We start from the raw sequence: 12,098 nt of genomic DNA, 5'->3' as shown, positions 1-12,098 counted from the left end.
TGAGCTTGGGCGCCATGCACTTTAATTTTTACATTCAAAAACATGCAGAGAAGTCGAAAGAGCCATGAACGCCTGAACACCTACCCGTGGCTTTTGTCACCGACATCACACAGCTGTCTCTGCCTCTGTCCGTCCACCAGCCCATCTTATTTTGGGAGATGCATTGCAGAGAAAGTTCCAGTTCACGTCACCAGTAGACCCTCCAGCTGGCCAGTCCTTAACTAGAGTACAGTGTGTGTTTGTAGCTCCTGTTTCTTCTGAGGACATTTGCATACAGTGAGAAACACATCCCAAGCAGATGGTTTGGCCTGTTGAGAAATGCGTACATTGGTGTAACCAAACCCCTCTCTTCCTGCATGGGCAAACATGGCAGCTGATCCATACCAAAGTCTTGGCATTGCCTGTGTGAGTTGTAAAGCCTGATGATAAGCAGTGTGCCTTTAATCCTTAGGTTTGTTTGTCTGTCTGTCTTCTCACAGTGCAGGTTCTGAAGATCTCAGAGGGTTCCTTGTTCCTGAGTAACCTCCTGTAACCGCTGTTCATCCCCTTCCCCACGCTCAACTGGGCCAATGCGTAGTCAGTTCTGTCTTCCGGGTGAGGAAGCCAGGCCTCAGCGTGATGCAATTTCCCCAAGGTTGCGCGACCAGGAAGTGGCCCGGCCTCAGGGAGGTGTGGACAGTGCCAGGCGAGTGGGGCACCAAGGCACCTTGAAGCAAGTCAGGTCTGCAAACAGACCAGGCTAATCACTGTAGGAGGCCGTGCAGCCTCCAGCGGGTGTGAGAGAGCTGTTGTTTTTATAGAACGTTCTAGAGAGTGTTCGAGAGTCCTTCCCTCCCCCCCCCTTTTTTAAAGAAACAGGGCATCGCATGCAGTCCCAGGTCTGCGGTACGGTCACTCGAGCCAATAAAGCAGAACCAAGCAGAGTCTGTCTTCAGGATATGGGAGGGTCCCGTGGCGAGCTAGCTTAGGCTGAATAGCTTGGCGGTTATGTCGTTTGATTGGCGGAAATGCAGGGAGCTGGATGGGGGAAGGGACCCCGGGCGGCTGGCCCAGCCTGGGCAAGGGTGAGAGGCGTCTGGTGCTTCTTTCTTTGTCTTTTTTTTTGGCTGCCCAGAAAAATCACAATAGCTGTCATTGGTGGTGCTGGTAACGGTGCTCAGGCGCAATGCTTGGGCCTAATCGTCGCAAGTGCCCGCCAGTTTTTCTGGCCAGGGACAGTCTGTGCTTTGCAGTCAGATGGGGCTAATTGTGGGCCCACCACGTGTACTTGGTGGGATTCAGTGAGGTCACCGTTGTGCGGTGGGGGCTGAGCTTCCCTCCTGGTTCACATAAAGGGGCGATAAATCATTTAGTGCAGGGCCTCCCCTTTGGCACTGCACGTCAGGGCCTGATCGTTCTCCGTGGGGGGTTCATCCCCCAGCAGTATGGGGCGTGGAGCAGCATCTCGGTCCCGCTCACTTGATGCCAGGAGCACCCGCTTCCCCGCCCCAGTCATAAGGTCCATAGGGTCCCCAGACATTGCCAAGTGCCCCCTGGAGGCAAAGTTGCTCCCAGCTGAGAAGAGAACAAATTATTTAGTCGGTGATTTACTATAGGAGGGCTGTCCGAAGGATCAGGTGAAATGGCATCCTGGGAGTGGCCTTCCGAGGGTCACTCATGTCGCAGCGCCCCACCAGATGGCCTTGCCCTGCTGGGCCTTCTTTGAAGGTCTGCCCCTTTTCCCAAAGGACAGAGTCATGCTGTAAATTGGACAGCCCCTTGCTGAGATCTGTCCTTCTGGCTGCAGGAGGGAGGCTCCCTTCCTTCCTTCTCCCCCAAACACCCTCCCTGCAGCTGGAGACACGCCCTTAAGGTCGGGGGTTAGCAAACTCTGTTAAGGACCCAGTGGAAACCGTTTGTGGCTGGGCGGTCTGTCCACTCACGTCTGCCATTGAAAGCCAGGAATAGATCCAGAGCCCAAAGGCATGGGCATGTCCTGATTTGAGGCCTGGTAGAACTTTATTTACCAAACAGTTAGTGGGAACTCTCCTGCTGGCCGAGGTGTGGCAGTTACATGCAGGCTTCCTCCCGGGGTGGCAGATCCGGGTTGTACTGTGGGACGTCCTGGACCGAGTACCCAGGGCGCGGTGGGTGTTGCAGGTGTCCCTCCAGGGCATGGGTGTCGCACTGTTTGGACTCAGCACCGCTTCCACCCCTCAAAGCGAAGGAGGACCCCAGAGAGCACTGTGGACGTGCATCACGTCTATCATTTTTTGTCCTGTTAGAACTCGGAAGTGGAGAAAAATTTGTTGTTCAGTTGCTCAGACATGTCCAACTTTGCGACCCCATGAAGCAAGAGAAAACACAGATGTTTCTTTAGGCATTGGAATGGTGGCGTCAGCCCACACCACACAGGCTCCATGCCCCTGCAAGGTCATGGGTCTGGCCAGTGACATCACAGTGTCATGACAGGGTAGGTAGCCTGGGCTTCACAGACCCCCGAAATGGAAATGCCACTCCAGGGCATGACCTGGGCTGTGGCTGGGGTGGTGGGGTCATAGGGCAGAGTTCACTTGTCAGGACTGATTGGTGGACAGGCTGGGTCATGCCTGTACACCCACTTCTCCACCCAGAGCGGGAAGCATGTCCCTCTGCCATGGCCTGAATCATACCTTTTCTTCCTTCTCCCATCTCTGTCCATCTGTCTGTCTGGCCTGAACCCCACATTGCTGGGGAGGCCTGGAGTCTTAGACAAGACTGTGGGGGCTGGGAGGGACTACAGCCGCAGGAAGGGTCTTTAAGAGGCTCCTGGCCTCTTCCTGCCGGAGGTCCCTCTTGACCAGAGGTTCACACGCCCTGGTCTGGTTTATGACCTCTCCACCTCTCCCTAATCTAGGAGAACCACCCCTTGCCAGACCCAGGGTCATTTATTTCCTGTGCTCTGAGCAGTACTCACACCTCAAAAGTGTCCCCCCAGTGCCCCAGGGGGACAGAAAGTGGGCGGCTCTGAATCTAGGCTTCTAGGAGGAAGCTCCGTTGTCAGATGGTCTCTGTGTTTATTTCATTTACTGCCATGTGCATGCCCAGAATTCCCCAAGTCCAGGAAGCTTCTGGTTTAAAAGAGGGATGTGATCTAAACGCCGCCGGCAGCTTGGCCTTTACACCTGAATGTGCCCCAAACCACGTGTTTTGTGTTTTACTAGGGGCAGTTTAAATCCCTGGTGGCTCAGTGGTAAAGAACCCGCCTACAATGCAGGAGACCTGGGTTTGATCCCTGGGTCAGGAAGATCCCCTGGAGAAGGAAATAGCAACCCATTCCACTGTTCTTGCCTCGGAAATCCCATGGACAGAGGAGCCTGATGGGCTGCAGTCCATGGGGTTGCACACAGTTGGACACAACTGAGCGACTACACTACCACCCCAGGCAGCTTAAGGGATTTCACCTGCAATTCTGGTTGTACAGGATTCTAACTGCATGTTTAATTTTTAACATGAGAATCTGCAACCTCAGATCCAGCTTGCCATTCAGTTTGAATAGCTTTCAGTTTTTGAATTTTCTAAAAAATTATTTTATTCCAGTATAGTTGATTTTCAGTGTTGTTACAGCGTTGTGTTGAAATGTCAGTCATTCAGTCCTGTCCAGCTCTTTGCGACCCCACGAACTGCAGCCCACCGGACTCCTCTGTCCATGGAATTTTTCCAGGAAAAAATAATTGGAGTGGGTGGCCATTTCCCTCAGGGGATTTTCCTAACCCAGGGATTAAACCTGAGTCTCCTGCATTGCAGGCAGAGTCTTTACCATCTGAGCCACCAGGGATTTAAACTGCATGTGTTAATTTCGCCTTTTTTTTTTTTTCCACTTGTTGCAGAGTGGCATATGGGATCTTAGTTCCCCCACCAGGAACTGAACCCATGCTCTCTGTGTTGGAAGCTTGGCGTCTTAACCACAGGACAGGCAGGGAAGTCCCTTGTATGGCTTTTATCAATGCTGTTAGCCTCAGTTGGAGTTTTAGGATCTTAGAAGAAACCCCGGGCTTGGTGTGTCCATGTCCTCACTGGGTCCAGCCCCCCTCCCTGCTGTGTGCAACTTGAGGCTAGCAGGGTCGGGGAGGGGGGCATCCGACACACGCCCTTTCGTCATAGTAAGTGGTTGTGCAAGCTCCTTCCTGCCCACCGCGGGGCCCGTCTGGAACCTTCCAGAAGTGGTCCTCCGAAGCCGTCAGACCAGTCTGCATTCCATCCTGGAGGTGGAGCCCCGGGCTAGCGTGGCCCAGCGTGCGGCCTCCTCAGTGCCCAGCCCTCCTGATTGCACCTTTGCCTGCTGCACTCTTGCACCAGGCGGGGCGTGTGTGTGTGTGTGTCTGCGTCTGTGTGTGTGGGCCCCTCCTGTCCATCTAGCTTCCTGACCCATCACAGATGGCCCTATCAATATTCCTCCTGCCGCCTTTAGCTACAGCCCTCAGCCAGGTCCTGATCTTCCCTTCTACCTCCTTGTCCTGTGTACCCCCAGCTGCTTTTCTGCTCCCACCCCCAGCTCTGCCACCCTGGCTCCTGCTGGGCCTCCATCCTGGCGCTCCTGGTAAAACAGAAGTCCTACCACATGCCCCCTACTGGCCCCGAGTCTCCACTGCCTCTCCCCCGTCCTGGTGCTTCGGTTTATTAGTTCTCATCCTCTGAAACCACCCTTGCCTCCCCTGACGTGTGTGGGAAACGCCTCTTCTCTCCTGCATTTAGCTGTCATGCACAGCTGTGTCCTGTGTCTTTGTAGGAATGAGCTGCTGCTTGGCTGCCCTGAGCATGGTAAGCACCAGGCTACCTGTCTCTAGCTCAGTGGTTCTCCCTGGGGGCTGTTTGGCCCTGTTGGGGCTCTGGGCAGTGTCTGGAGACATCAGTTGTCACAACTGGGGGGTTCCTGACATCAAGCTGGGGCAGCAGGGATTTTGCTCCACCTCCCCACAAAGAGAGATCAGGGTCAGGGTGCTTACTGTCCGCAGTGCTGAGGGGTGTCTGCCTAACTGTGCAGGTGCTGGGCACCAGGTGCCTGCCTCTTGTCATCATCCTTTTTAATGACATTTTAATGACGTTCTGCTGGTTTCCTTGTCATAATGGTGCTGGGGACACTTATTTCTCCACCATTTTCTTTTTTAAACTGATAAACTTTAGTTTTTAGAGCAGTTTTAGGTTCACAGATTTAAGAGGAAGGTACAGAAATTTCTCATATACCCTGTGCCCCCACCCCCCCACCTGTCTCCTGCCTGATAGTGCATTTGGTATAACTGAGAAACCTATGTTGACTTTCTCATTTTGGCCTTGCCATGTGGCTTGGGGACCTTAGTTCACTGACCAGGAATTGAACCTGTGCCCCCTGCAGTGAAAACGCAGAGTCTTAACCACTGGACTGCCAGGGACGTCCCTTCTCTCCTTTTTAGGGATGAGTAACATCCCAGCATGAGGATGACCTCAGTGTGGTGTTGGTCTGTCCGTCAGTCTGTGGACCCTGGGCTGTGACAACGCGTGTGTGTCCCCTCTCCCTGCTGTCGCCCCGTGTAGGAGGGCTGGCGCTGTCTTACTCTCTGATCTCCTGTGGCAGCCAGGCAGGGCAAGGCACATCAGAGGCTCTTGCTGGGCTTTGGGTGAGCAGGCAGCATGGGCCTGGCTGTGCAGGGTGGGCTTCAGGGGGCCCCTGGTGGCCTCTGCAGCAAGTGTGTTCACTTGTGCCTTTCTGGGGGAGAGGGGTTCTCAGCCATTCTGTTCTCAGGTTTGTGATGAATAAGGATTAACAACCACTACCTGGAACGTGCCCTCCTCATGACCCCCGGTGCAGTTTGCATATTAATGGCAATCGGCCCTTTGAACCAGCAGCTTCCAGTTAAAAATTGGGAAGGAGGGAAAGTTGACTTTTGCGTGTTCTTCCTTTTCTTTCTTTCTTTTTTTTTTTAAATTTATTTGTTTTGGCTGTGCTGAGTCTTCATTGCTGCAAGGCCTTTTCTCTAGTTGGGGTGAGCGGGAGCTACTCTCTAGATGCGGTGTTCTGGCTTCTCATTGCTGTGGCTTCTCCAGGAGCAGGGCTCTAGGAACGAGGGCTCAGTACTTGTGGCGCACGGGCTTAGTTGCTCTGAGGCACATGGGATCTTCCCAGACCAGGGACTGAACCCTGCGTTGGCAGGTGGATTCTTTACCACTGAGCCACCAGGGAGGTCCTATCCTTCCTTTCTTGAAGGCACTGCTTCTGAACCAGGGGACACTGAGTGATGTTGGAGGCCCTCCGTGGTTGTCACAACTGGGGTGCTCCCAGCGTCCAGAGGGTGGGGGGCAGGGCTGCTGCTCCTGTGGTGTCCATGAGAGCCCCCTGCCCACCCCCCCAACCCCAGAGCCATCAGAGATCAGCAGAGTCTGCCTCAGGGTGTTCTGGATCCCGAGGGCTGAGGGTCTTTTTTGGGTGTTGGTGGGGTGCCCTGGGGCAGTTGCTCATGGAAAGGTAACGCCCAGCAAAAAGACTTCTGTGCCCTAGGGACGTGCTCCGAAGCCAAACCCCTTCACGTACCTGGTGAGTCAGCAGGTGCTCTATGGATCATAGAGCCCTGCTGGCTCCTAGCCTCCCCATCAGTGAGTGCCTAGTGTGGGTGGAAATAACAGAAAGGTGTTCTCTCTGGGGGCCGTCCCGGGCATTCCCAGCGCTCACCGTCTTGTCAAGACAACCAGAAATGTCCCTACAGCATTGTCCCGGGGGCAGGTCACTCTCCCTGAGAGCCAGGGGAACAGCATCGCCTCAGGGGCAGGTCACTCTCCCTGAGAGCCAGGGGAACAGCATCGCCTCAGGGGCAGGTCACTCTCCCTGAGAGCCAGGGGTACAGCATCGCCTCAGGGGCAGGTCACTCTCCCTGAGAGCCAGGGGTACAGGCAGTGCTTGTTTATTGCAGCAAAAGTTCCAAAGTACATAAAGTACTAAAACCTCCCCCGACACCTGATGTGTGGCCGTGGCTCAGCGCGGTTAGGCCACATGCTCCCGGGGATGCCCCCCGTGTGGCAGCGGGCGTCCTCATTGGAGAGGGCTTCGGGTGACCTTGTCCCCAGGAGCTGGCAGGCCTCCGCCAGGGCGGGTGTGGTCCATCACCCCCCCACCCCCCAGTGAGCTCCCTCGCCTGGTGACCTTGGCCTGCGTCCCTGCAGATGGAGGACGGCCACACGCTGTTTGACTACGACGTCCGCCTGAACGACACCATCCAGCTCCTGGTCCGGCAGAGCCTTGTGCTGCCCGTCCCTGTTCCCAGCAGCAGCGGTGGCAGCAAGGAGAGGGACTCTGAGCTCTCGGACACAGACTCTGGCTGCGGCCTGGCCCAGAGCGAGTCGGACAAGTCCTCCAACAGCGGCGAGGCTGCCAACGAGCCAGAAGGGAAGGCAGATGAGGACGAGTGTGATGAGACAGAGCTGGGCCTCTACAAGGTGGGGCTCATGCATCGCTGTCCCCACGCAGCCCCCGATCCCCGTGGCTGGACAGCCCCCTGTCCCCCCCTGTCCTGCCCTATGTCCTCACAGTCCGTTGGTGGAAACATCAATGCTCAGGGGTTCCTTCTCCGCCCCTAAAGCAGAACCCTGTAACTGGACCTGTGGGTGTCTTCCCTGTGGTCCTCGCAGGGGCCGTCTTAAGTTCTGATCCGCTGCCCCCCTCCCCTTAAGACCATGACCCTTCTCAGATTTCCCCGGGGCCGAATGAGAGCTTCCTTCCCCGGCAGGTCGGCGAGTACGTGGACGCGAGGGACACGAATATGGGCGCGTGGTTCGAGGCCAAGGTCATCAGGGTGACAAGGAAGGCTCCGGCTCATGACCAGCCCAGCAGCTCCAGCTCAAAGCCAGAGGACGACATCATCTATCACGTGACATACGATGAGTGAGTGTTCTCGGGGTGGGCCTGGGACAGCAGCAGCTCCGAGGACCTGGTGTTTGGACTTGCTTGGGTGGTGATGTCCCCTCCCTCCGTTGTAGGAATTCAGAGTGTTTATGGAGCACTTAGCCTGTGGCAAGCCCTGTGATGGGCCCGGGGAGTTCCCGTCTGTGAACACAGAGGGGCTCTGAGTTGGCTTGGCGGCCATAACCACGTGCTGCAGGCTGGGCGACTTCAGCATTAGGCCTGTATCTTCTCACGGTCCTGGAGGCTGTGTGCTGGCAGGGTCAGCTCCTGGTGAGGGCTCTCCTGGCTTAGACACAGCCATCTTCTCACTGCATCCTCACGTGGTCTTTCCTTTGGGTCTGGGGGGAGAGAGCGAGCTCTGGTGTCTTTTCTAATAAGGACACCAGTCCTATTAGATTAGAGCCCTGTCCTTATGAGCTCATTTAACTCTGATTACAGCCTGGGCTTCCCTGGTGGCTCAGATGGTAAAGAATCTGCCTGCAATGCAGAGACCTGGGTTTGATCCCTGGGTTGGGAAGATCCCCTGGAGAAGGGAATGGCAACCCACTCTGGTATTCTTGCCTGGAGAATCCTGTGGACAGAGGAGCCTGGCGGGCTACAGTCCATGGGGGTCACAAAGAATTGGACACAACTTAGTGACTAAACAATAACAACCTCTAAGGGCCCTGTCTGCAGATACGGTCACAGTGGATGTTAGGGCTTCAGAATGTGTATGTGGGGGATGCAGTTCATAACAGGGCAAGCCTCCCTGCCTATAGGGAGCTCATGTTCTATGAGGGTGCTAGGGCTTCATCTGTTTCCCTGCAGAGTCTCTTACTGCCCACACCAGTTTCTGGCACACTCTAAGCTTAGCTCTAAAAATTACTGGAGTAATGGGAGGAGCGAAAGGCAGTAGGTGCCAGATTCCCATCCTCTTGGTCAGGGTTCACAAGCTTCTACCCTCAGGCCAGACCTGGCCCACATCCTGTTTTTGACGATAAAGCTTTATTGAAACACACCAGTACCCATTGTTTACATCTTATCTGTGACTGCTCTTGCGATAATAGCTGAGTTGAGTGTTCACAGCAGACACCTTGCAGCTCACAAAGCTGTAAGTATTGACTATCTGGTCTTTGGCAACCCTTGCTGTGCGTGCTAAGTTGCTTCAGTCATGTCCAGCCCTTTGCAACCCTATGGACTTCAGCTCTCCAGGCTCCTCTGTCCATGGGATTTCCCCAGACAAAAGTACTAGAGTGGGTTGCCATTTCCTTCTCCAGGGGATTTTCTCCGCCCAGGGGTCAAACCCATGTCTCTTGCATTGGCAGGCAGGTTCCTTACCACTAGCACCACTTGGACAACCCTTGTTCTTGGTGCTTTATTAGCAAAAATAATGAACACCAGGCTAACCACCTCATCACAGTAGAGTTGGGATTGTCCCCACTCTAGGCTGAAGCTAAACTTTGTTACTAATAGGATATGCTTTTTTTTTAAAAATTTAATTTATTTTAAAATAGCTTTTACTAGAGTAGAGTTGCTTTACAATGTTAGGTTTTCAAAAAATTTTTTACTTGTGTATCTTTTGTTAATTTTTATTGATGTTTGGTTGCTTTACAATGTTGTATTACTTAGAATATGCTACCTTTAGCCAATTGTCTTAGGCCTTTTTTGAGGTCACTTGGAATTCCTGTATATCCAGAATAATGACTTCCTGTCTTTTTTTAATATAGTGTCTATCCCTTTACAAAAGTCACCATCAACACACATGTATGGAAAAAAGTTCCCCCCCAACTCATTTCTTTCTGTCTTAGTTTCCTATGGCTGCTCTACAAAGTATTGGTGCTGTTGCTGGAATAGTTTATCCTCTCATGGTCCCGGAGGCCATAAGTCCAAACCAAGATGTTGACAAGGCTGAGACCCTCCTGGAACCTGGAGGGGAGAATCCTTTGTGCCTCTTCCAGCGGGACTGGCTGTCCTGGCTCGCGGCTGCGTCCCCGCTCCTGCCTCTGCCTCCTCTTCCTGCCTTGCTCTCCTCTGTCTGACTCTTCATCAGTCACTAGGTTTAGGACCATTCTTCTCTATCAGGACCTGATCTTAACTTCTCCTGTCTGCAGCAATCCTATTTCCAGATTGAGCAGTGTCCCTAAATGAGCAGGGTGCGTGGCATGCTAAGCCACTTCAATCATGTCCGACTCTCTACGACCCCATGGACTGCAGCCCACCAGGCTCCTCTGTCCATGGGATTCTCCAGGCAAGAATACTGGAGTGGGTTGCCAGTTCCTTCTCCAGGGGATCTTCCTGACCCAGGGACTAAACCCTCATCTCTTACGTCTCCTGCTTTGGCAGGCGGGGGTCTTTACTGCTAGTGTCACCACCTTGGAAGCCCCTATTTCCAGATTAGGTGCCAATAAGCACCGCTTGTCAGGGTGCCAGGGGTTAGGATCCCAACGTAGCTTTTTTAGAGCCAGGGTCCTCAACCCCCTGGCTCTAATGCCTGATGAGCTGAGGTGGAGCTGCTTTAATAAGAGGAGAAATAAAGTGCACAGTAAATGTAACGCACTCGAATTATCCTCAAACCATCCGCGCCTTCCCGGTCCGTGAAAAAACTGTCTTCCAGGAAACCAGTCCCTGGTGCTGCAAAGGCTGGGGGCCGCTGTGACACACTGGGACGTGTCACTGTGCCTGGGTGTTACTAACACCAACAGATGAGCTCTTGGGGAGGGGCCTTTCTGGACTGCTGTGACGAGCGTAACTCAAACCCGCACACCAGGCGGCCCTCTCCGCCTGGCTCCTCTCTCCTGATGGAGTGAGGCCTGCTGGCGCCTGAGGTCTGAGTGCAGGGCTCTCCCCTCCAGCTACCCAGAGAACGGAGTGGTCCAGATGACCTCACAGAACGTCCGGGCTCGAGCCCGACACACCATCAAGTGGGAGGACCTGCAGGTGGGCCAGGTGGTCATGGTCAACTACAACCCAGACCTCCCCAAGGACCGCGGTTTCTGGTACGACGCCGAGATCCTGAGGAAACGCGAGACCAGGACAGCGCGGGAGCTGCATGCCAACGTCAGGATCGGGTGAGTCTGCCCGGCCTCCGCCTTCTCCCCGGGCCCTCTACGCCCCACCTGCGGAACTGTCTCTGGGGCCCTGGCGGAGATTTCAAGCTTCCTTGTTCTCGTGTGCTTGTTGTTTTGAATTTGGCAAACAGGTGAAAAAACGTGGCCAAGTCCGGAAAGTACTGAAGGCCACACTTAATATTCTCCTTTCTCCTGTTCCCTGGTTACCCGGTTCTCCTGTCTGGAGACATGGCTGGTCCCAGCACCTTCTGGGGCCACGTGTGTGTGCACAGACAGTCAAGAACATAGCCAGAAGCACACACTCCTATACGGGGTACTCTTCACATCAGGGGTCAACAGGCTGTTGGCCACAGGCCAGAGCTGGCCCCCAGCTATGACAAGCAAATAAAGTTTTATTGGCACCGAACCACGCCCATCTGTTCACTGCTTCACTGTGGCTGCTCTATGTTAGGAGGGCGCCCAGAAGAGAGCTGGGTGGCTGCCCACAAAGCTGAAAATATTTACTGCCAGGCCCTTTACAGAACATATTTGCTGAACCCTGTCTACCAGGCTTTTCTGTGTGTGTGTAGAAAGCTTAACATCTTTACCATTTTAATATGTCTTTCTTTTTAAAAAAAAAAATATGTTGACTTATTTGGCCTCACTGGGTCTCTGTTGCTGCGTGTGGGCCTTCTCTGGTTGCGGCGAGTGGTGGGGGGTGGGGGGCGTGGTGTTGCGTGGGCTTCTCGTTGCAGTGGCCTCTCTTGCTGCGGAGCACAGGCTCTAGAGTGTGCGCGCTCCCAGGAGTTGTGGCGCACAGACTTAGCTGTCCCGTAGCATGTGGGATCTGTCCCGACCAGGGATCAAACCCACATCCCCTACATTGACAGGTGGATTCTTAACCACTGGACCACCAGGGAAGTACTTAGCACCTTAACCATTTAAAAGTGCACAGCTCAGTGGCATTAAGCATATTCATATTGTTGGAACAACCATCCCCACCCCCACCAACATCCATCTCCAGAACTTTCTCATCTTCCCAAACTGAAACCCTATCTCCTTGAAACACTGAACTCCCCAGCCCCTCCCCTACCACTGGCCCCCACCACCTACTTTCAGTATCTGTGAATCTGACTCCTAGGGACCTCGCGTAAGTGGAATCATACACTATGTGTCTTTCTGTG

The 12,098-nt window shown here is 54.0% G+C and overlaps 1 protein-coding gene across 4 annotated transcripts in view; it reads left to right on the top strand.

The window, feature by feature from the left end:
* Window positions 1-12,098, top strand: part of UHRF1 (ubiquitin like with PHD and ring finger domains 1) — a 33,924-nt gene that overhangs the window by 3,167 nt on the left and 18,659 nt on the right. For all 4 annotated transcript variants that reach the window (XM_010806982.3, NM_001103098.1, XM_059888231.1 and 1 more), the window contains 3 exon segments: window positions 7,150-7,422; window positions 7,713-7,867; window positions 10,720-10,935. In XM_010806982.3, the coding sequence (XP_010805284.2) occupies window positions 7,150-7,422; window positions 7,713-7,867; window positions 10,720-10,935 (644 nt within the window).

Source organism: Bos taurus, chromosome 7, assembly GCF_002263795.3.
Source record: "Bos taurus isolate L1 Dominette 01449 registration number 42190680 breed Hereford chromosome 7, ARS-UCD2.0, whole genome shotgun sequence".
Lineage (NCBI taxonomy): Eukaryota > Metazoa > Chordata > Mammalia > Artiodactyla > Bovidae > Bos > Bos taurus.
This window is presented reverse-complemented; position numbering and strand designations above follow the sequence as displayed.